General features: G+C 35.5%; 1 protein-coding gene across 3 annotated transcripts in view; it reads right to left on the bottom strand.

The window, feature by feature from the left end:
- arhgef3 (Rho guanine nucleotide exchange factor (GEF) 3) overlaps positions 1-25,253 on the bottom strand; it is a 56,776-nt gene extending 31,523 nt beyond the window's left edge. The window contains exons 1-3 of one of the 3 annotated variants that reach the window (XM_058759419.1): positions 24,977-25,253; positions 10,888-10,954; positions 3,473-3,535 (exon numbers count right to left, since the gene is read on the bottom strand). In XM_058759419.1, coding sequence (XP_058615402.1) covers positions 3,473-3,535; positions 10,888-10,954; positions 24,977-25,011 — 165 coding nt within the window. In that variant the 5' untranslated portion in view covers positions 25,012-25,253. Of the gene's footprint in view, positions 1-3,472; positions 3,536-6,242; positions 6,383-10,887; positions 10,955-24,976 lie in introns of those variants that run through there. The other 2 variants (XM_058759420.1, XM_058759421.1) reach the window with 2 other exon arrangements.
- Between the last annotated feature and the right edge of the window lie 1,528 nt (positions 25,254-26,781).

Genomic DNA, 26,781 nt, shown 5'->3' with positions numbered 1-26,781 from the left:
GTATCATATCGATCACAAGTGCAGTATGGAGTACCTCAAGGCTCAGTACTAGGGCTGTTACTTTTCACGCTTTACATGTTACCCTTGGGAGATATTATCAGGAGACATGGTGTTAGCTTTCACTGTTATGCTGATGATACTCAGCTCTATATTTCTTCGCCCGGTGAAACACACCAAATTGAGAAACTAACGGAATGCATAGTCGATATAAAAACTGGATGACGAGTAATTTTTACTGCTAAATTCAGAAAAACAGAGGTGTTAATTATCGGACCTAAAACCCCACATGTAATAACCTAGAACACTATCTAACACTTGATGGCTGCTCTGTCAATTCTTCTTCATCAGTCAGGAACCTAGGTGTGCTGTTTGATAGCAATCTTTCATTTGAAAGCCATGTTTCTAGCATCTGTAAAACTGCATTTTTTCATCTCAAAAGCATATCTAAATTGCGACCAATGCTCTCAACGTCAAATGCAGAAATGTTAATTCATGCGTTTATGACCTCAAGGTTAGACTATTGTAATGCTTTATTGGGTAGTTGTTCTGCACACTTGATCAACAAACTACAGTTAGTCCAAAATGCAGCAGCTAGAGTCCTTACTAGAACCAGGAAATATGACCATATTAGCCCGGTTCTGTCAACACTGCACTGGCTCCCTATCAAACATCGGATAGATTTAAAAATCTTGTTAATTACTTATAAAGCCCTGAATGGTTTAGCTCCTCAGTACTTGAGCGAGCTCTTATCACATTATAGTCCTCCACGTCCAATTCGTTCTCAAAACTCTGGCCGTTTGATAATACCTAGAATATCAAAATCGACTGCGGGCGGCAGATCCTATTCCTATTTAGCACCCAAACTCTGGAACAGTCTACCTAACACTGTTCGGGAGGCAGACACACTCTGTCAGTTTAAATCTAGATTAAAGACCCATCTCTTTAACCTGGCTTACACATAACACATTAATACGCTTCTATTATTCAAATCCGTTAAAGGATTGTTAGGCTGCATTAATTAGATCAACCGGAACCAGGAACACTCCCCATAACACACGATGTACTCGTTACATCGTAAGTAGAATGGCATCTACGCTAATATTTGTCTGTTTCTTTCCTATTCTGTTTCTCAGTCCGTATCCGATCAGATGGTGGATCAGCACCAAGAGATGATGTCTACAGCCCTGATCGTCAGCGGAGACCAGGACACCCAGATGACCCCCAGAGATATATCCCCAGCGAAGACCTCGATTGAATACAATAAAACTAAAAAAAATAACTAAATAACTAAAATATAATAAAATACCTAACTACATAATACTACTATTGTTAGAAATTGCAACAAAATTAAAATAGAAATATAAACTTTTGAACTGCGGGTTTCGTCTGGTCAGAGGAGAACTGGCCCCGACTGAGCCTGGTTTCTCCCAAGGTTTTTTCTCCATTCTGTCACAGAGGAGTTTTGGTTCCTTGCCGCTGTCGCCTCTGGCTTGCTCAGTTGGGGACACTTAATTTCTAGCGATTATCGCCGATTTGATTGCACAGATACTATTTAAACTAAACTGAGCTAGACAATGACATCTCTGAATTCAATAATGAAATGCCTTTAACTGAAAATTGAGTGTTTAATCTTATCATTATACATTACTGACACTCTATCCTCCAATTTGATACTGTTAAGTGCTTTGACACAATCTGTATTGTTAAAAGCGCTATATAAATAAAGGTGACTTGACTTGACTTGCCATATGATAATGAGGCCATTATGTCAGATTGAGTTAGACCTATCAGACTGCACCATCTAGAGTTTCATGGAAACTGCAGTGAATTGCATGGATAGGTATATATTTGGAGTATGAGCTTATGCTGTCATACTGACATTTCAGCTTTCTGATTTCTATCAAATTATCTCTGAGTAAATAAATTCTTATGCTGTAAGATATGTCAAAAAGTGTTGGCCTACTGTATATTTGCGGTAAAACAGATGTTGGCATTAAAACCGGCATTTAAAAAAAATGTGTCTCGAGAATCTAAGAAACAGTTGGCTCATGTCAGTTTTATAAGTTCATCTGCACTAAACCATCGGTTTTAAACATGAGAAACGGCTGGACAGTTTCCAGCATGATCATGAGACAGATGTGCCGCCCCATAAAACTCCTGCATAAACCAACCAGAAGAATGATAAGCGGAAAATGAAGCATTTTAGAGGAATAGTGCATTCAGAAATAACAATCAAGATAATGGGACTTAGGCTAAGCTAAAATGTGAAAAATTGTTCCTATATCTCAAAACTAAACCTCCTTCAGTGTCATACAACACACTCTTAAACTTGAAGGTTCTTTGTTGGCATCTGTGATTCATGAAGAACCTTTCATTCCACAAAAGTCTCTTTATTGTGGAAAATGTTTGTTTAGATTCTTGAACTGTTCTTTACACTGAACGCTTCTGAAAGCCAAACCAAAATTCTTCTATGGCTTTACTGTGAAAACCCCCCTTTTGAAACCTTTATATCTAAGAGTGTAAATGAAGGTAAAGCTCTTGTGTGTATAAACACATCACAACACACTCCTCAAACAGCAGTTTTCAGAGAAATGTGCGCTGTCATTTTGAGTCAGAGTGGTTGTATTCCTCTCTGAGCTCTGCAGTCACATCTCGCAGTGGCCACAAAAGCAAAAACATGCAATCATACTCTTCTATTCAATTACATGCCTTTTATTCCTGTGCATTAGCAAGCCAGCCTGCGGCCTGCAGAAGGCTGACCTTTAAGAAAATGTAAGTCATTTTCCTCTTCACACACACCATTCAGCAACATAAAGAGCTTTTATAATCAATGCTTTTCATTTCAGTTGCACTGGCTTCCTTTGGCTCATTATCTCAAACGGACCAAAACAGACGACGCCAGAAATAAACTGAAAAGAAATCTCGATGCTCAGATAATACCTCTGTGGAAGCTGCAAGGTTTTCATATTAAAGTAACAGAAGATTGAAGAACTGCTCATCTAAATCAGTCCGAGGTATTTTGACCCCTTATTCATGCAATTTTCTTATTATCATCAGTAATTCCAGGTACCAAGAGGCCAGAGAGCTGCAGTGACGTATTTTCGAAGCCTAAATACAGTCAGCAGAAGTAAAAAAGCTAAACATAGGACTCATGGTTACATGACCTCAACCTCACCTTCACTAAGCTTCATACAGTCTTTGTTTAAAGATGTCTTTTATATCATAGACAAAACATGAAAATATCTTGAGCTTTTGTTAACCACAGACCTTCTTTCAGGCATTTAGCCAAAAACAAAACAACAACAACAATAAAAAATTGACTTCAGGACAATGAAACACGAAGTGCTTAAATACTGTACAAACTTGTTTCTGGGAAAAACGTCATCCCTGCAGCATAATGCAGAGTAACCGATGGGTTTTTTTTCACAGCACAGTGCATTATGGGTACTGTAGACACACATATGTAACTCACATTGATGTCCAAGCTGCACAGACTGAGCGAATCCGCATCTCTCTTCCTCTGCTTCCTCTTCTTCTGTAAAGACACAGATGATGATCAGTTGAGTGCTACAGTACTAACAGTAGTGATCCAACTGATTTAATTATTCTGAAACTGTTACATATAGATGAATATCACACAGCAACACAAGATAAAGCTCATAGGTTCACCATGTTGATTTTAAAAATAAGTAATAACAAGAAATGCAAATAAAAATATTTCTAAATGACATCTCACATTGCAACATTTCTGAAGAAATCTATAGGTCTGTTTTATGCAATACAATAAGTACATTGTACTTATTTTTTGATGTAAGTATACATAGTAGTTAAGGGCACCTAATATAAAGTGTGACCAATCTATACAATGAGAAAAAACAAAACAAACCTTTGGACCAACTTTAAAAAAAATAAATAAAAAAATAGAGACCTCAGAGGCAGATTGAGTTTTATATATATATATATATATAAATATACTGTATACTGTTGTTGTAGATGGTTAATTAGATCTTTGACTGGTCAACTGTATGGCCAGCTGTGTTATTGTTTCTCCATAACTGTTTATTCTCCATGACAACCAGCAGCATGTGGAGTGAATATCTACATCCTGATGCAGGAGTGTGAACAATAGAGCAGGTGAAGGGCTGGAAGCTGCTCTAGTGCTGCTCCTGACCCACGAATAACACCCGCCGCATATGTTTAAGGTCATAATGTACAGCTGAAAAACTAGTGCCAGTAAATTAGATTCAGCTCTCTTGGCTTAAAAAGTATGAAAAAGACACTATAGTTATTTCACATGTCTGTATGCATGGCGTGTTCAGAATGAAATACTGGTGTATCTGCTTGCTGTGCAGTAAATTCCTTATACTCCTTATACTAGTATTTATTAAATAGTGTAACAAAATAAAAATAATTAATTTCTTTTTTTTTTTATTCTGTCATTTACTCAGTCAGTTACTTCACAAAATTACATTTTTAAATAATAAAAGTTACATTTTTGTTTTAAAATGATGTGCTGGTCACTCTTTTCCATGCAATTACAATGAAAAGTATACACTTAACACAAAAAAATAGTCCATACGATTTAAGACTTCTGAATTAATATACTGGATTAATATTGAATCCATAAAAATCTTCTTGAGTGTTTATTCACTGATTAAACACATTCCATAACTGATATTGAACTGAAATGAATCAACAATGAACTGATTTCAGTAGTGAATAATGACTATTTACGATTGTCTTTTTAGAGCTGCTTTACAGCAGTACTGAATTTTTTTTAGTTTTTTTTTGCATTATTAAATCACTATTTTTTTGCCTATACCTGTAGAGCTGCTTTGACACAATCTGTGTCGTATAAATAAAGGTGGCTTGATTTGACTTCAAAGTCTTCATCTTTGGCTTTAGCTCTCATTGGAACAAATCAATCATCGGGGTCAGATTGTTTGAATGAACTGACTGGTGAAAATGTAGTATATAATCATAATGAACAAATGCTGAACACAAAAGAAGATATATTTGGAAGAATGTTGGTAACCAAACAGTTGCTGGTATAGCCGCTGACTTCCATAGTAAGGAATAAAAAAATAATCAATGGCTACGTCAACTGTTTGGTTACCAACATTCTTGCAGACATCTTCTTTTGTGTTCAACAGAAGAAAGAAAACAGGTTTGGAACGATATGTGGGTGAGTAAATGATGAAAATTTTCAATATAGGGTGAACTATGCCTTTTAATGTTACAAAATTCTTAAATTGTGAAGCAATTTCAATTCAATTTCAGTTGTAAAGCAGCACTAAAAAGAAAATAGTGACATTTTCAGCTCAATATAGTTCAGTGTTGATTGATTCAATGTACTGCAGTTAAACAAAGTGTCAATTATGCAAAATTGATCAGTGATGGAACAAACTCAATTCAGCTCTAGAGAAGACAATATACAACACCACTCTGAGACACATGAACTCATATAGACTGCAGCACATTTGGGTGATTCACCAAACCCGCTGAAAAAACATTTACATGAAGAGTTTTGCTGCTTTCATCCACTGATTCCACTCAATGACAAAGAAAGTCATCATGCAACTAGGGAAAACGGTCATTATTCACCTGATAAACAATCCAAATCCATCACCTAATGCGTCACAAACAACTTCTTGACTGGTCATAGTAAATTCAGAGTAAGCTACAATGCATTTAGAAATATAACGTTTAGGCGAATCGAATGTAGGAGCTGCAACGGTTACGTAACTACAATCACAACTTCCACATGTAGACCAACTTTAAACCAACCAACAAAACCAACTTTATCCCTCATTACAACAATCAATAATAATAAAATAACAATTTTAAGAGAAACACAAAGTAGTAAACATACTCAGGCTTATGTAACATCAGTAGACCATTCACCTTCCCTGCAGGAAGTAAAAATCACAAATGAAATCTCTTTAATTTCACAGATGTTTCTCTTAGACTGCAATAAATGAAATGTAGAGCAAATGGAGGTTTTTTTTTTCTTTTCATTTTCATTTAAAATTTTGTTCAAGTTTCAGTCATTGTTTCTGTTCTAGTATGAAAGCAACCCCAGTAATCAGGTGTCTCTTTTTATAGTGTAAGAAGTGAACAAAATCCCAGATGTCAATATGAAATTCAAAATCTCCCAAAACCAAATGACCTACGGTTTGCCATCCACATTCATTTGATAACTTCTGAAAGAGCAGCCTGTGAGTCATTACATGCTCGCTCACCTTCTGATGGATGAAAAGGCAGCACCCCATCATTGGGCTTCACAGCAGTATTCCTCAGACCCACACAACCCCAAAATCACCTCTACAGTCTCCGGCCGTGGACCGCTGTCACCTGTCTAATCCTCGGCCATGTGTGTGTGTGTGTGTGTGTGTGTGTGTACACAAGAGAGCAGCAAACAGGATGTTCAGGGGGAAGTGTGTCGGCGCTATATCGGGCCCAAGCAGGGCGCGAGCTCTCAGACCACATCTCTGCTGGTGTTTGTCTGAGGCCGAGTGGCGTCAAACACCCCTTCAGTGAGAGGAACAGCATCCTGTTACAGAGAAGAATAGCACACAATCGCTCTCTCCACCCTCCTCATCAAACCCCCCTAACGGACTGTCATGAAGATCTCGCCGCTAAAGCCAGCAGAATTCACGTTTCACTGTGGTTATTCTCTTGAAGAACACAAACTGGACTTTAGTGTACGTTCTTCTCTTTAAAACAATTATTGTCTGAATAATAAAGTTTTGTAGCAGGGTTAATCGTTGATATACACACTACATAATTAATATTATTTGATCAGTTTTTAAATAAGTCTCTTCTGCTCACCAAGGAAGCTTTTATTTTATCAAAAATACAGTAAAAACAGTGAAGTATTATTACAATCAAATATGTGAATATCCGTTAAACTGTAATTTATTTCTGTGATCAAAGCTGTATTTTCAGCATCATTACTCCAGTCTTCAGTGTCACATGATTCTTCAGAAATCATTCTAATATACTGATCAAGAAACATTTCTGATTATTATCAATGGTAAAAACAGTTATTGCTGTTTAATATTTTTGTGGAAATCATGATACAATACCATTCAAAAGTTTGGGGTAAGCAAATTAAAATAATAACAAATCAATACATATATTAAACAAGGATACATTAAATTGATCAAAAGTGACCATAAAGTCATTTATAATGTTACAAAAGATTTCTATTTCAAATACATGTTGTTCTCTTGTTTATTTTCATTTATATATTACAATAGTCAACATTTTAAATAGTAAACATTTTTCACAATAGTACTGTATTTTACTGTATTTTTAGAGGCTTCTTTCAAAAACATTAAATATCTTAATGATTCATTCCAATGTGTACGTGTATGTAGTTAAAATTATACATCTAATAACTTACAACTGAAATATATGTTACTAGACATTAATTTTGCTAGTATAAGAGGTTTGTGTACACTTGCAGAACAGGAAGCCAGAAAATCCCTGCTAAACACACTTCCTGGAAGCGAACTGTCTTCCTTTAAGCATTTCCTGTTGAAGGAGCGTGCTGTGTATCTGATGCTGCCTTTAAGGCATGTTAGAACGATCATTTTTATGTGATGCACATACATGAATGCCACTACGATGCTGCAATTACCAGGAGGATTTTCTTGTTTTTTTTCCAAACTGAAAATAATTGGTGCTGGTTATTTTAAGTTCTAATTGTGAATACTGACAGTAAAATCGATAATATTGTCTTTCAAGCCAATTTTATTTGTATAATGCTTTTCATAATAGGCTTTAGATAAATTCATACTGTGTTAGTCGTGTCTATATCCAAGCATATTTCAAACACAGACCTTCCACAGAGAACACCCTACTGTCTGTCATTGAAATGCTCCAGTGGTTTTGGTAGGATCTTGGCGAGGAAGGGTGTCTGTGTCACTGGGATGCCTCAAGGTTCAGTGTTAGGTCCTCTCCTCTTCTCTACACAACCTCACTGGGCACAGTCATAAAGGTAAAACTGACCCCCTGAAGAAACACCATTATAAGCCCAACCTTGCAAAGACAAGTTCCTTGTGATCTCAGCCAACCCGTTGAACACAGCATCAATGTACGGCTGAAATGAAATGCCACATCTTAATGGTCTCTGTGGTGTTACTTATTTGAAAAAGTTACAGGTATTTTCTTGAAAAATTAAAAAGGAATGCATTACTTTACTAGTTACTTAAAAGTAATCTGATTATGCAACTCACATCACATGTAACGTGTTACTCCCAACACTGCAAGAGAACCCACAGAATAACAACCGAATGAAACAGATCCGGCAGTGTTTACTGTACCAGAGTAACTGCTGAGGATATTACCGATTGGACCATCAGAATCCATCTACAGGGGACAGAAATGTGACCGCCAGCTGTTCAGAGCAGATCAACAGATTGAAGCTAACTGTATCACCCTAAAATACCATGACTGGTAGAAACTTCATGAAACAGAGAGAGAGAGTAAATATAGAGGCTGCCAGAAGCCAAAGGCTAATAAGACTCTTTCACAGGCTGAATTAATGTCTGTTCCTGCAGAGCATTAACAACTGCTTTGCAGGCTAAAAATGAGTCTGCAGGCCAAACTGTATTGTATTCTCATATATAAGTATCGTTTTCATTAAAGACTCACCTATATACAAAGTCAAATAAAGAGATAATGGCATAAACTGATGATTATGCCATTCTCTGTTATTAGTGATCTGGAGTGCTGTGCTGGATAAACTGAAAAGCACATACAAATGCTTCATCAAGACATAAGATCAAATATACACTCTTAAACATAAAGGTGCTTCACGATGCCATAGAAGAACCTTTTTGTCTAAATGGTTCCATAAAAACACCTTTAACATCTGAAGAACCTTTCTGCTTCACAAAAGGTTCTTTGTGGCAAAAGAAGGTTCTTCAGATTATAAAAAGGTGGTTCTTTAAAGAACCTTTGACTGAATGGTTCTTTGTGGAACCAAAAATGGTTCTTCTATGGCATCGCTGTGTTAAACCTTTTAAGCACCTTTATTTTTAAGAGTGTAATAGTTTTCAGAGCATATCCGAATGACTTTACTCAAAACTTCTATTCCCACTTTTTGAGAATCTGTGTAAAGTATGGCATACCTGTTCCTGGATGGTCATTATTGTCCTGCAGAGTTTAGCTCAAATTAAACACCTGAGCCAGCTAATCAAGGAAACGTCCAGGCAGGTGTGTTGAGGCAAATTAGAGCTAAACTCTGCAGGACAGCGGCCCTCCAGGACCGAGTTTGGACACCCCTGGTCTAAACAACACAGTTCATAAATACATATTTGCACTGTTTTGAATGGAATTCTGCCATTCTGGCATCAGCTGGCACAGGACAAGAGCTAGTTTTCTTTCGTCTGTGAGAACACTATCACTGAAGAAAATGTTATTGCTCATCAGATGTTGTACTTTAATAGAATTAGGCTCAATGTAGACATCATTATGTTTCAACTACTAACTTTATCTTAGATGTTTCTATTTGTGGGATAAATAAAAATAGATGAAACGTCTAAGTAAAGATCAATAAAAGCAATATGGACAGTTTAGCACAGGACAGCAAGCAACCTGGAGTTAGTGACTGATGACCTGGGGCCAGTTGCATAAACTTAGCCTCTCTGTTAAGACAGTGCCTTGAGTACGATTTTGACCAACTAGCAGTTAGCCAATAAGAAATCAGTCTCATTTTTGAATTTAACTTAGGCTAATCTATTCTTTTATTTTACTGAATAAAAAAAGACCAGTTTTAAAGAAAACATTTGATCTAAACCGGTCTAAACCTTTTATGCAACTGGCCCCAGGTTGGTCTTGGAAGAATTGGATGACAAATGTTTGTATTGAGATTTCTGTCTTCATCACAGTGGAATCACATTAGCTGACCTTGTGGTTTCATACAAAAATGTCCAAGTGATATGGCTTGGCTCTTGGACTATCTCATATTTCTGAATGACTGTCTATGTGGCAGCTCAAGGGAAGGGAAAGTCTGAATAATAGTCCCCTGGACCTTCATATAGCGTCATGACAAGAATTTCTGGGCAGTCTAACACAGTCAAACACTGAAAAATATATTGAGGTAAAGCTTTCTACAACTAATTTCAAAAAGCACAACACTGCTGAAAAAGCCAGTGAATTTCCACAGCCGTTGGTTGATTTACACTGTTTTGTGCTGTTCTAGCTGTTCATGAGTCCAGGACGTCCAGGACATTTTGCTGTTTATGAAGGCAAGTTAATGTTTTCATCTGGAAATGATTAAAGTTAATTATGTTGGTTTTGTTTCAGTATGGCATTCATTTGTTTCACTGCAGGTTGATCACTGGTAAATTTTAGAAAGTAACGTATGAAGTGACTTTAGTAATCCCAGATCCACGCAAAGACACCATGGTGAAAGAGAAAATAAAAGGACAGATATTCTGCCACCTTACATATAAATCTGAAAATTAGATGTTTTTTTATTAATAGATTTTTTTTGCTGACATTATTTGCTTTCTAATCATTTTAAAACACATGCCATTTAGGTTAAACACATAGTTCACCTAAAAATTCTGTCATTTTTTACTATCCCTCATGTCATTTAAAACCTATGCATATTTCGTTCTTCTTTCTTCATTCTGAAGAATATTTTGCACAACATTAAACCCCATTGACTTCCATTGTATGGACAAAAACACAGAGGCACACTAATAAACTAAAGATAAATAGCAGTTTCCCATGGTGTAAACCCGACAGATACTGAATGTGATTTTGGATCAGGATTGGGAGACACTGCACTACTACGTTAGCAAACGCTGCAAATCAAGAACACTTATTCCTGTGAATGAACCACAAAAACAACACCAGAGCTGAACTCACCCTACTGAAGAGCCACTTCTCTGATGTGGAGAGGAGAGAAAACGACTCCTTCCTCTGCAGCATCGGCCTGGAGGGAGAAAACCAGATCAAGACATCAGAAACACCATCAGATGGATGGAGTGATCAGATTACGCTCAGGCCAACACAGACTCGCACAGAGAGACAATGAGGTCAGATTCTTTGATGAATTTTCACAGTAAGAGTTAGCATTTTAGTACGTCTTGTTCCATCATCCTGAAGTCAATGGACTTTTTGAATGGGTTTTTGGTTAAACTGCAAGAAATAAAGTCTGTGGGTATATCTGTGTAGGGTATATTATACCACAATACACTATAGTTTACTGTAGTAAAACCTAAAGTATACTACAGTATTTATTACAGTTTATCAGTTCACTACAGTTAATACTACAGTATGCTGTAGCATTCATAAACTATATTTACTACAGTATACACTTTAGTATGGTTCAAAAACACAGTATTTACTATAAATTACTATAGTATTTTGAACACAAGCGAAATGATGGTTGCAGAAAAATGTTGAAGATGGTCATAGTAGTCAACAGCAAACTGCTTAGTTTGAAAGTAACTTCTGAGTGATTACATTACAGTGTAAAAAAATGAATTTAACGGTAAAAGACTGTAAAAATGCTACAGTAAAAACCTGTTAAATGGTTAACGGTAAGTTCCCCTACTATATACGGTGAAAAACTGTATTGGACATTACATATCATTTTACGGTAGTATACCGTTTTTGGAAGTAAAAAAAAAAGAATGTATAATTTACAGTGAATAACCGTAAATTGACATTCCCAGTATTCCCTGCGTTACATTTCAAATGTGATGTTTTTTTGTTGAAATTGCTCTGTTTTTACTTAGTTTTTTCTTATCAGTTGCATACATTAGGGTTGTATGTTACATCTAATGTTGTTAAATGAATGTTTATTGCATTATTTCAGTTTCATGTGTGTTACCATGATGGTGTTTAGTGTTTGTGTGAATGACACTGTGCACCTTCTATATATGGTAATATTTAAAAGCTGCTTGTGATGGGCTTTGGTTCATCATGTGACTTTCTCATCACCACCTGCTTTTAAAACAGTAAAACCTAAAATGTTGCTACCATTTTTTTTAAACGGTAAAATTCCGGCAACCACAGCTGCCGTTTTTTTACTGTAAATTGTACAGAATTTTTTTTACAGTGTAATATTTTGCTGCATTATCAACATTAAACAATGGCTCTTTTTTCCCTGTGTACTTTTGTGGAAATTTCGCCTTAAGGCATGTAAAATACATGAGAGATGAGCTGCTGAATGATGGAAATCACTTTGGTTTTTCAGTAAGACACATTAGACATCCGATACCGTCCTGAAACTGAGAGATGACAGGGTTTTTCACCTGGATCAAGACTTTTCTATTCACTGCAGTTTTGTAAACAGACAGACAGTCTCTATGCGGATGAATGACCTTTTTCTGACCCAGAACCTCAGTAATGACAGACATTGTGTTTTTTGTGCCGCTGGCTACTGTGACGAGGTGCTAAGAAACCAGGCCAATTTATCGTCTAGTTATGCCGACTGGATTTTGGCCTACAAAATTCATAAAAGTTGTGTTCATTTGTGAAGATTTTCTTTATGAACAAAACATGTAATTAAGGATCAAACGTTTGTTTTCTGCAACAATTCAAAAGTGGAAAATGGAAAATGAAAAATAGAAAAACTGAAAATTCTATTGGTTTCATAGCAGGAAACCAGGAGAATCAAACTACAAGTAAATAAATAAATATCAACCCCTATTTAACGTGGGTTTGGTTAGCTGGTTTTTATTATTATTTTGCAGAAAGGTCTAACAAGGAGCAGTTTTTCTGCTTTGGCTCACAATCGTCCCTCTGGCCTTTACTTCCTGACTTTATCAGCATTTAAAGACGCCTCCCACTGAGACGGGCACATTATCCCGCTCCAGACTGATCCTTGAGTTCGTTTATTCAAGCTACTGGTGTGACGGCACGATAACTTCATCCAGACTCAAGCTGTGCTCACACACACAATCTCACACACAGCACAATCTTCTTCCAGTACAGTTCCTGCGAGCCGAAGGAGACTTACGCTTATGGCAAAGCTACAGCTGCCATTAAAGTTTATACCAATTATCGCAAGGTCAAATAACATATTATCCAAACTACATTAAATATAGATTCCCATGCAACAAGAATAAACAAGCTATGTGCTGAGAAGATAAAAACATCCAAATTCAAGAGACATTTACTATCAAGTAATAAGCAACCATAAAAACTTGCACGGCAAAAATAAATAAATAAATATATATTAATTTTCTCTCTCACTCTCTCTCTCTCTCTCTCTCTATATATATATATGTGTGTGTGTTTGTGTGTGTAAAGTATGTTATTTACAGAATTTTATTCAAATGTGTTATATGTTCATGCATGTTATAGTGTTATAAACAACAAATAAAGGTGTTCTTCCAAAATGACATGTGAATGTACTGTATTTCCTTTAGTGCTGTCAAATGATTAATTGCGATTAATCGAATCCAAAATAAAAGTTTTCGTTTACAGAATATGTGTACTGTGTATATTTATTATGTATATATAAATACACACACATACAGTATATATTTTGAAAATATTTACATTTATACATTTATATATTCATATTCCTATATTATATACAAATATATTTAATATATAAACATAACATATTTTTCTTAAATGCATGTTTGTATTTATATATACATAATAAATATACACAGTACACACACATATATTATGTAAACAAACACTTATTTTGGATGCGATTAATCGTTTGACAGCACTAATTTTCTTGGATTGATATATATATATATATATATAAAAAAAAAAAAGATTTTTGAGGTTGTAAATAAAGATGATTGTAGAATGTTTTAGAAGAAAATGTCTTTCTTAAATTTTTATAATGTCACATTTAATAAAAATGTGTTTGCTGGCATTTCTTTTATTAGCAATTTTTGAAAATTCAGTGTGCTGATCCACTATTCAGAGGTGTTATGATTGATGTATCCATCAACTTAAAGGGATAGTCCACTAAAAAATGAAAACTGAGTCTTCTGTGCATGTCCAGAACAAAAACTAACATATTTTTAATATTCTAATTTTTAATGCTCTCATATTTGTCCATTCATTGAAAGTCAAAGTGAGCAACATTGAGTGTCAAAACATTGATTAAGACATTGTAAAAGAAATACATATCGATCAAGCAGTTTAATCCAAGTCTTCCTGGACTGTATATGATGAACAATTTAATGTAGGCTTTTATTCACACATTTTTTGACGTTCATACACAGAGCACATCAAATATCATAAACAGAAGCTCAAACGTGGCCTCTCATGAAGCACACCTGTAAGTAATATTGTTATATTAGAACACAAACTCAAATTTGTGACCCTGGAGCACAAAAGCAGTCTTAAGCAGCACAGGTATATTTGTAGCAATAGCCAACAATACATTGTATGGGTCAAAATGATCCATTCTTCTTTTATGCCAAAAATCATTAGGATATTAAGTAAAGATCATGTTCCATGAAGATATTTAGCAAATTTCCTACCATAAATATATCAAAACTTAATTTTTGATTAGTAATATGCATTGCTAAGAACTACATTTGGACAACTTTAAAGGCGATTTTCTCAATATTTAGATTTTTTTGCACCCTCAGATTCCAGATTTTCAAATAGTTGTATCTCAGCCAAATATTGTCCGATCCTAACAAACCATACATCAATGGAAAGCTTATTTATTCAGCTTTCAGATTAAAAAAAATACCTTTATGACTGGTTCTGTGCTCCAAGGTCACATATACGGATCAAAATGTCTGTCTGAGGTTGTATATGAAAGGCTTGCTGTTCAGCATCTTGAATTAATCAACACATTAGACTGCAGACACACACACACACACACACACACAGCAGACCTGGTCTGATCAGTACTGATCTGCTCTAAATACAGTACTGTAATCAAATCCGCCCACACTGACCACCTCATGGAAACTGGCCAGGGTTAGTCTCGGTCTAAAGACACTGATGTGTTTTGTAGATGCAGACAGGATGAACTACTGAATACATGCACATGATTGAATTTCCTGTGTTAAGAAAAGATGCACAGCAGGTCTAATTATGAGCGTCTGACTCATTAACAGTTTCAGGACTTCGTTAAAAGTAAAACTGAGACATCCAGGCAAACTGACTGCGTCACGGTATCATGGACTGCAATCATCTGACAGCAGAGCCCTGTTTGTATCAGATCCCTTTTTTTAATAATGTAAACACAACAGCAAAGATTTCACATATTTCACATGTGGAAATAAACCAGATACATATCTGATTGTGCCTTAAATGTGAACAGTCTGGTGGAATTCATACAGGGTTTTATTCATTCGTTTTTATTACATTATTTTAACGTGCTTTCCTCTAAATCATAAGAAAGATTATTGCAACATTTGGAACATTTGATTGGACAATCAATTTAACTTCTGTAATGTAACATATTTACAGGTGCATCTCAATAAATTAGAATGTTGTGGAAAAGTTCATTTATTTCAGTAATTCAACTCAAATTGTGAAACTCGTGTATTAAATAAATTCAATGCACACAGACTGAAGTAGTTTAAGTCTTTGGTTCTTTTAATTGTGATGATTTTGGCTCACATTTAACAAAACCCACCAATTCACTCTCAACAAATTAGAATATGGTGACATGCCAATCAGCTAATCAACTCAAAACACCTGCAAAGGTTTCCTGAGCCTTCAAAATGGTCTCTCAGTTTGGTTCACTAGGCTACACAATCATGGGGAAGACTGCTGATCTGACAGTTGTCCAGAAGACAATCATTGACACCCTTCACAAGGAGGGTAAGCCACAAACATTCATTGCCAAAGAAGCTGGCTGTTCACAGAGTGCTGTATCCAAGCATGTTAACAGAAAGTTGAGTGGAAGGAAAAGTGTGGAAGAAAAGATGCACAACCAACCGAGAGAACCGCAGCCTTATGAGGATTGTCAAGCAAAATCGATTCAAGAATTTGGGTGAACTTCACAAGGAATGGACTGAGGCTGGGGTCAAGGCATCAAGAGCCACCACACACAGACGTGTCGAGGAATTTGGCTACAGTTGTCGTATTCCTCTTGTTAAGCCACTCCTGAACCACAGACAACGTCAGAGGCGTCTTACCTGAGCTAAGGAGAAGAAGAACTGGACTGTTGCCCAGTGGTCCAAAGTCCTCTTTTCAGATGAGAGCAAGTTTTGTATTTCATTTGGAAACCAAGGTCCTAGAGTCTGGAGGAAGGGTGGAGAAGCTCATAGCCCAAGTTGCTTGAAGTCCAGTGTTAAGTTTCCACAGTCTGTGATGATTTGGGGTGCAATGTCATCTGCTGGTGTTGGTCCATTGTGTTTTTTGAAAACCAAAGTCACTGCACCCGTTTACCAAGACATTTTGGAGCACTTCATGCTTCCTTCTGCTGACCAGCTTTTTGAAGATGCTGATTTCATTTTCCAGCAGGATTTGGCACCTGTCCACACTGCCAAAAGCACCAAAAGTTGGTTAAATGACCATGGTGTTGGTGTGCTTGACTGGCCAGCAAACTCACCAGACCTGAACCCCAGAGAGAATCTATGGAGTATTGTCAAGAGGAAAATGAGAAACAAGAGACCAAAAAATGCAGATGAGCTGAAGAACACTGTCAAAGAAATTAAAAGTAATTAAAGCAAAAGGAGCCCCTACCAAGTATTGAGTACATATACAGTAAACACAGGAACACACTTTCCAGAAGGCCAACAATTCACTAAAAATTCGTTTTTTTTATTGGTCTTATGAAGTATTCTAATTTGTTGAGAGTGAATTGGTGGGTTTTTGTTAAATGTGAGCCAAAATCATCACAATTAAAAGAACCAAAGACTTAAACTACTTCAGTCTATGTGCACTGAATTTATTTAATACAGGAGTTTCACAATTTGAGTTGAATTACTGAAATAAATGAACTTTTCCACGCCATTCTAATCTATTGAGATGCACCTGTATAACAGAATATTCAACACGAAAATGAATGTAGGATGAGACTTCATTTTATCCCAAGCAGTGTTATTTTAGAAGAATTTAGATACTAGTTTTTAATAATATTTTGAATTCATTGTATTTTCTGTTTTCCATTTTATTTAAAAGTTTAGTCATTTTGTTGTATATTTTTGTAATTTTTATAATTTTTTAAAATATATATTTTTATTAAAAGGCACCTATATATAATTCATTTTATTTCAGTTTTAGTTATATTAGTACACACATTTAAACTAAATGAAAATGATTTTGACATGCTGAAAAATGACAACTAGCTGAAAAGTTATATATATATATATATATATATATATATATAGTATGTTATTATAGTTAACATTTATTTTTTTATTTCAAGCAATGACTTATTTATTTGTGTGGTTTTACTTTTAGTTTTAATTAAATTATAATAACCCTAATCCTAAGTGATGTTAGCAGGGAAGGAAAGCTGTTTCAGAGAAAGAGTAAGTTAAAAATATAAGTTTTAATCATAAAGTGCCTTTTCTTTAAAAGTGTATTGAGTGTGAGACGTGCTATGCAAATCGAACAAATTATTATTTATTATTAGAAGACAGAGCATACACATCATGCATTAAAAATGTTTTAGATCAATACATGCATACAAAACTGTGTACAGTATACACACTACAAAATGTCAGGTAGTGTATGTATTATGTAGTAATTATTATGACAATATGCCTTTCTGGTTCATGTTTACACCAGTGACTATTCTCTAATTATTTACTGCCATCTAGTGGCAAACATCCAATCTTCCGATAGACTTCTCTATTTGTATTTGACTTATCCACAATAACCTCAAACCATGCTGTCTGGAAAATAACATTAAATGTTATACATTTCATATGAGCACTGCATAATGAGCTCTATTATTCTCCTCAGACTGAACCGATCCAGTGTCAGATCATCTGATGCACAGCAGTCGCCCTCCAGCTGCTTTAGCCCAGTTTAATGTATGAAGATACACTTTTCCTTACAAGACTCAGTGAATATGTGTATCTGTCACAGCAACCCTTTTCTCTTCTAAGAATGATACACATAATAATAAAAAATGATTATGGCAATAATTTTATAACATACTGACAACTTTAAAGTATCGGAAGTTCTTGTCCAGAAAAAAAACAGCAATAGTCTCTGGCTATTACTCAGAGATAGGAGTTCAGGAAGCTGTTTCCTGATCTCTGCACCCTTACCTGTACAGGAAACACACACACACACACACACACACACAGCTGTTTCCTCTTCACAAGTCATTTTTCCCAAACCAGACACAAGGAACTCACTAAACCTGTGATCTGAAATGCATTTATAAAGACACAGGATTGGGGCTCAGGCTTGTCGTGTGTTTTTCTTCACATTTTTTTTTTCTCCATGAAGCATCATGTGCTTATGAGTATAGGCTGTGTAATATGCATGACTGTGTGTGTGTGTGTGTGTGTGTGTGTGTGTGAAAATGACATCATGACTGTAGAGCCTCACCCTTTAAATCCATCAGACATCCTGCCCTTACAAACATGACATCTATTAAAATCATCTCTTGAAGAGTTATATTTTACCTCATAACTGCCAGATAGAAAGGTACAAACATCCTAAATTCTTCCTTCCAGTCACTTTTGACTTTGAAGTTAAATGCTATGGCATTATTTATGTGTTATACTGTTATGTTGATTACCACAAAAAATTAAGGAAGATTATAGAAAACATGTTCTTGGATAAATATTATATAAATACAATAATGTCATTAAAATAGAATTAAACAGGGCCATGCCTAGGTTTAAAACTTGATTAAACTGTACTTCTGCAGTGGGACTAAAGCAATTCATTACTAATATCATTGCTGTGTTAACATTTTTCTCTATATATACAGTAAAGTTAAAAACAAAAGTTGAAACCAATTCACAAATTGTTCATTTATAACTTATATTTATAACTTAAACATAAGTCATAGATATGCCTATATGCATTGTATATACGCGACCTATAAGACTGAAAAAGCTAGAAACAATTTTTTAATTAATAAAATAATTAAATTGTTTAAGAAAGAATAAACAGCATTTGGGAAGGCAGCTGAAAGAAAACATCTGACTATATCAATGCAAGCAAATCAACTAAACTTATTAAATTCGGAATTTATTTCACAACTAAAGACAACACATTAGCTTAGGCATTCTCTTAAAAATGTCATATTTTATATTATAAATACACCATTTTATTTAAGTGAACTGAAATGAAAAGCTTAATATTAATTATAAAAATATTATAGAATTAGCAACAAAAGCCAGGCAATTTTGTCTTTACTTTGGAGCAAGAGATACAGGGGCGTGGCTTTATTACATCAGATGCACGTCACTTAATTTGCTCACAGCTGATTGGTCCAGTTTTGGTTTGCGATCCCTAACCCAGAATACAAAGCATTTTCCAGTAATATGTTCTGCTTGAAAAGGTTTTTTTTGTGCCAGCTTAGTTAAAAAGTTACATGTGATATAAAGAAACCCCCTATTTTACCACAGAGAGACTGAGAGAGTCCCTTACTTTCCTCAGATACAACAGAAATCCACCTGTCAGTTTATGCCAGGCGTTTTTATCACAGCTGAGCCGCAGTCTGCAAGACCGCTTCAGTTTGGACAACAGGTGCAGAAAGCCAAAGCAGACCAGAAAGACTCCAACAGCTCATTAATGACAAATGCAATACAATTATTACAAATAAAACCCCTCAAATAGCCATGTGCCACAGCGGTTTTTACATCAACAAATAAACACTGACAATTACATTTAATTATAATTACATTTTCTGGCTCCGTCTTTTACCGTCCCCAATATCAGCATGTAAAAACAAGTGTTAAGAAAACTTGATAATTATTGATTCACGGCCGAATTAGGCAATCGCGTCTGCAGAGGGAGTGCAGGGTGCTCTCGGTTCAAGAAAAGAGCGAGTATGTGAGAACAGGAGGTGCAAACCGAGCCGCTCAACAGCTGTAAGAAAATCTGATTCAGTAACTCGACCCCAAACTACAACAGTTACTCACTTCCCATGTTTCAAGGCCTTTCTGTTGTTCTGCTTTCAGCCTCAGTCTGAAAATTTGAAGGGAAACTCATATGTCTCACAACGATAATGTGACTAACGTGTTGGGTTATCAGTAAATAAAGAAGCAACCAGCTATATATTTGACAGAACTGTTGATGGTAGCCTATAAAAACTTTTGGCAAACGAATATGGCGCACTGAATAGCGAGGGTCTGTATTTTCCCGGTTACGGTTTTTAGGGCTGGGCACTTATATATGTTTGGAAACATTAGTCTAGAAATCCCACCCCATCACAGTTTTGGATTTTTAACAGAAACAGTTTTACACAAGAAACATTTCTTCAAATTTCTTCCGACCAAGCCTCATAAAAAAATAACCAAGGGAATTTTGATGCCATTTTCACATAAAACTCCATCAGACATCAGGACAGGATTATTGGAGCATGTTTTACAAAAATACTACTTTAGTCATTTTACTTCAAAATTTCATTTAATTCAATGCTATCTGCCATTTTTTGTAAGTATGTGAAAAATTCAGCCCGATCCCGCGGCAATTCATACATATTTTACGAGGTCGCGAATTCGTTTGACCTTACTCGTACAAATTCATACGATTTTTGCCAAATCGTACGTATTTTACGAGTTGCCAATTCGTACGAATTAGCCACCTCGTAAAATATGTGCGAATTGGTCGTGAGATAGCGTTGTAAAATTTACTAGCAATTTTCCAAAAGTCCGAAATTGTTGCAAAATAAATCCTACGCTAGTTTTTACATTTTTTATTTGTAGGCTATGTCTCAATGGGACCATGAGCTGATGGTCCTCGAGATCTTTGGGCATCTAGTGGTCAAAAATGTTTCAATCTGCATGATTATTTTGCCATTCTGTAATTATATTGATATTCTAATCTCAATTGCCTAAATTTAAGATTTAACGAAGCTGGTCACGTTAAGTTTGAGAAATATTGAGTTTTTGTTGCCTGCTTTGTTGAGGGTTGCCTGGGTGAATCTTCACAGTATCTCAAAGTAAGCAGAAAAAGAACATTCTGATATGATTTCTGACTTGCTGATAAAGGTCGTGTTTGTTATGTGTTACGCTGTTTCTATGGAGGCTGATAAACAGTTCGAGCTTTGAGTAAGCGTGCACAGACAGCACCTGACCTGTTACTCCCTGGGCTGGAAAAAAAGGGAGTTTTCTGCCTGCTGATTCTGTCCAAACTCTTACTTCCTCCATAACGTTACAGAAGTATTTCTCTTCTCAAAATGAGAAAACCCTGGAATCCACAAACCTCTGTGTGGGAACTTTCACTTTCATGTGAACTGTCACACAGGACTTTTCAGTTCTCCAAGCAATAGTTCACCCAAAAATGAAAATGTTGTCATGGTTTATTCACCCGTGTTGTTTTAAACCTGTATTTATTCAATATTCAAACCTTGACGCAAAAACAAACTCGCTGGTTCTTGCAGGTCACGCAATCACGTTTGAGTGTTTGTGTTTACCATATTTGTGAGTTCATCAGTGTTTATATGGTAATATCAAATAAAGTAATCATGTCTGTTCTGAAAACTTGTGATATAAACATATCTCCAGTTGTGTTTTAAAGGTGAACAGAAGTCTGATGGGTTCGGAAGGACATGAGGATGATCAATTATATATTTTTTGGCTAAACTAACCCTTCAACTATGTGTTATGGAAAAGTGCAGCATGTTTATTCTGTGAAGCATCTCTTTGAAGAAAGAAAGTCACAAACAGGTTTATGCTAACATGGATAGTTTAGCGCTTAAAATTACAAATTGAGTTGTAAATGTAAAAAAGAACATTAGGTAATATGTGAACTGAAGTTTAATGACATTTGTAAAGATTAACTAATGATCCATAAACCATATGGTTTGTTAATGATTTATTAATAAAGCTTTTAATCATTGTAAACCATCTGTTAAAAAAATGTAGATTTTAAAGAAGTGTATGATCATATGAACTGAAAGTTGATTGACATTTTAATTTACATGAAATGATGATCTGTTAATTATTAGGTAATGTTTAATACGTTTATTAGTAAACATTAACAAGCACATTATCTCATGTTTCTAGCTATCTGAATACATATTAACTAATGATCTGTTAATCATTATATAATGCAAGTTATTATAAAGTGTTACTAAGACATTTACAATGTTACAAAATATATATAATGTTTGCTATTTCAAATAAATTCCGTTCTTTTGAACTTTTTAGTCATCAAAGAATCCAAAAAAAAAAATGTATCATGGCTTCCACAAAAAAAAAAAGGGAAAAAAAAGCAGCAAAAACTGTCTGACATTGCTACTAATAGGAACCATTCTTAATAATTAAGTAGCAATGATAACTGACTATGACTGAAGCACTAGTTATGAATATCAGAATGATTTCTGAAGGATCATGTGACACTGAAGACTGAAATAATGATGCTGAAAATTCAGCTTTGCATCACAGGAATAAATTACATTTAAAAATACATTTAAATATAAAATGCATCTTTAAATTGCAATAATATTTTACAATATTATATATATATATATATATATATTATTATTTTTATTTCTTTTTTTTACTGTATTTGAATCAAATAAATGCAGCCTTGGTGAGCATTATATGAGAACTCTGACAAAAACATTAGAGAATTATTCTGAACTTTTGATCATGTATACTGTATGAAACAAAAGATCTACAGTGCTCTTAATTCAAATAACAGAGAGCATCATTCAGATAATACACATCAGCTCTATATGAGACGTGGAAATATAGAGCATGTGCACTGTGGGAGAGAAGAGGCTGATGGGAATCACTAGTGTTTGCAGAAGCCGGCCTGGGTTTGACGTGAACTTGCCGTGAAAAGTCCAAAGAAAACTTCCCTGATCCCACTAAGGAAGAGCGCCGTGAGGATCAGGCCCGGTCAGAGGGTTATTCTGAACGCATTCAGCAAGCATTAGTGTGGGGATTACGACTCGACATGCTCCGCTGGGTGTCATCTCTGATCTAAAGCAGCGCAGACAGACAGAAGCTGACTGTTATGAGCCTCATGAGGTCTGAGGAAACACCTGCCAACACACTGGACAGGTGAGCGACCAGTGATCGTTCATCTGTCCTTCAGGCTTACAAGATCATATCATTCTAGACACAGTGACTTTTGAACCCCTCGGTCACTGAGACATCTGCTGCGGTATCTAAATATACAGGGAATAAAAGTATACTCCTACCACAGCTGTCATGACAGACTCTCACACAGCCAAATCACAGAAGCGAAAACCAGCTCTCAAATCAAGACTACAGAGGCCAGAAACAAGCCGACCAAGCCTAAAGCCCTCAACCAGCAAAGCTGTGCAGGACCAGCATGAAAGCATTCTCCTACAATTCAAAACACAACAGAGATCCAGCATTCCACACCGTCGTGTTATGCTTGCAGACTCTGCACGTGAAAAGCTAAGAGCGAAACGCTCAGACTCGCTTACCAGTGAATTTGTGTGTGTGTGCATGTTTATATTTGTATAATGACATAGGTATTACAACGAGAAGGTGATTTAGGAGGACATTTTCAGAGTCCCCGTAGTTCAAAAGGCTTATAAATCTTTCAGAATGAGTTTTTTTGAAAATCTAGGGGGTAGGTTTAGGTGTAGGGCGATAGAAAATATGGTTTGTACAGTATAAAAACCATTACGCCTATGGAGAGTCCCCATAAAAACCAACATGTGTGTGTGACTGTGTGTGTGTGTGTGTGTGTTCATAGAGAGAGATGTCGGTTTCTGAAACACATATGACAGGGTTTAAAGGGTTACTCCACCCCAAAACGAAAAGTTTGACATTAATCTCTTAAAATAGTCCATCTGCCATCAGTGGTTCAACCGTAACTTTATGAAGCTACGAGAATACTTTTTGTATGCAAAAAAAATAAAAAATAACGACTTTATTCAACAATTCACCATTTTGGAGAGTATCTGCTGGACGCAAATAGCGTACGCTCTTCTGCGTCAGCTGCACCACACGGATACGCTGTTTTTGTTCAAATCAAAGCGTAAACAAATGTAGAAAACGTATCCGTGTAGTGCGGCATTCTCCAAAACGGTGCTACGCTGAACCTGAGGAGACGAATTGTTGAATAAAGTCGTATTTATTTTTTTTGTTTGCATACAAAAAGTATTCTCGTAGCTTCATAACGCTACGGTTGAACCACTGATGGCAGATGGACTATTTTGATGATGTCTTTCATACTTTTCTGGGCATTGACAATGTTAATTATACAGCCTCCCGGTTTTCACCCAAAATATCTTAAATTGTGTTAATGATTAATGACTAAATTTTCATTTTGGGGTGGAGTAACCCTTTAACCTCTCCTGAAAAAGGCTGTATATTTCCGAGTTTAAATTAGATTTAGAAACTCAAATTTTGGACTCCACTGCATGTCAAATTTAAAGTTCTTTTATCCTTTTTAATACATTCAATATTCAGTATCCTGTGTAACATTAACAGAATTTTTTGTCTCTGATAATGTCCTTTAAATGCTATTTATAAATCATTCGTAGACAGTTTTCCCCCCTGAAACATTTTAGTTGGACGTTACTCTAATAATGTGTTTAAATGTTACAACTATTTTCAGAATGTTCAGAGAACATTCAAATGTAACGTTCTCACAATGTCTTCAAATTGATGAAATGGAACGTTGCCTTAATGTTTTCTCTAACGTTCGCAATAACTGAGGAGAAAAGGTTTCAAAACATTTTAAAAACTTTTGAACGTGCAGAAACATTGTTTTCATAATATTACGGGAATGTTAGCAAAAAGTTCTTAGAATATTTTTGTTAGCTGGTTGCTCCTCAGGTCAGTAACTGTTAGTAGCCTGCTATCACCCAGTTTTGACATTTGATGTTATTAAATAAATAAATATAGATGTGCGTTTTTGTTTATAATGGAAAGGTACTCACCCTGATCCTTCATCACCTCCGGCTCTCGTTTGCATTGAATCTGCTGATATCCAGAGAGAGAGCCGCTCACATTGGTCACTGATCAGTCAGACTGATCGATTCAGTTAATATTCAGTTACACGTGCGCGCATAGCGTAACAAACTAACATGGAAAAATAGGAAATTAAACAGCTTTGCATCAGCCGAACATCAGACTCTGATATGAGAAAAGCTAGAGGTTGTTCCTCCTGTTCCTCGCTTGTAGCCTTCTGTTGTGACACGCCAGCCACACACACACACACACACACACACACACACACACACACACACACTCCTCCTCTCGGTCTGATGGGAGAGGTTTTACTAATGACAAACCACCGGGTGTCTCTTGCACGGATCTGTCCCACCCACAATAAATAAATAAATAAATAAATAAACATACACGGATAATTCTAATCCCTCCCTTAAAGTTACTGCATCCATTAAACACTACATTTGTTATAGGTTATATTAATCAAATTTATTGATATCTGTTGCTTTTAGTGTAACATTATTTTTATTCATTAGAAATGTATGTAACATTACATCATTTGAGGAGGTCTGGTTTTAACCTAATTAATACATATTTTCACAACGATGCAGAGATGTTGTTATACTGTTGCGCCCCCTTGCGACACCTCACTGCTTCTGCCAATCAGAAATAAAAAGTGTTGACAAATAACATAAAACATAACTGTTGAGAGAAAGGGAGAAATACAGATCAGATTTGACTCTCCAGTTCTGCCTCATATTTCTTCAGAATAATAAGTCACTGTGAATTCCATTATGCTTTTAATTGTGATTTCCTTCATGCAAATATGTAAACTGGCACATTACCAGAACTTTAGTTGTATTATTATTGTCTATATACACCGCCTTACCTCTAAAAAAAAAATAATAATAATAATAAAAAAAATAAATAAATAAATGATTATAAATAGCCTAAATCGTATTTACCTGCGTGTCATGTGACCATTAACTAAATCTGCATATCGGAATGATTTCTGAAGGATCACGTGACACTGAAGACTGTACTGAAGAGTAATGTTGCTGAAAATTCAGCTTTGAATCACAGGAATAAATTATATTTCCAAGTATATAAAAAATTTAAAAAAAATTATTTTATATTGTAAACATATTTCACAATATTCTTGTTTTTAATGTGTTGAATTAATGTAGCCTTGCAGTAATATAAATGTTTGATATATGATACAAAAAAAGTAACAATTTTGTTGATGGTTGTATTTCTTTTTGTCTTTTATCTCAGTATTACTATCAGTGTTGTATAAGGGTTTTTATGCATAATAGTAACCCTAGAATGTACAATTATTATTATTATTATTATTTTTTTACAAACATTAAAATAATATGGTCATGTTAAGAAATTGTATTATTTGTGTCTTGATGGAAAATAGCAATAAATTAATTTTCTGATGTCTCTCTTCATGGGTTAAATGACCATTTCTATTTAATATTTAAATAATAAAGTAATATTTTGAGTCACCGTGAACAGCAATATTGAGCAGAAGTAAAGGGGCCTGTCTTTAGATCCACTTTGACCACGCCCAGCCTCTTACCGTCAGCGCGCGATTAGACGCGCAAACAAAAACAAAGTGCGCTGAAGCTGAAAAGACTGTGTACCTTTAAACCGCGCTGAACTAACGGCGCCAGCATCACAGCTCTTCACCTTCAACAGGTTACAGGCGTATTACATTAATGCAGCAAACACCGTTAAAAGGGTTTGTCAGTTAACCTGTAACATCAAAACTAACGGTTAAGTCAGGTAG

This window comes from Onychostoma macrolepis, chromosome 22, assembly GCF_012432095.1.
Source record: "Onychostoma macrolepis isolate SWU-2019 chromosome 22, ASM1243209v1, whole genome shotgun sequence".
NCBI classification, from domain to species: Eukaryota; Metazoa; Chordata; class Actinopteri; order Cypriniformes; family Cyprinidae; genus Onychostoma; species Onychostoma macrolepis.
This window is presented reverse-complemented; position numbering and strand designations above follow the sequence as displayed.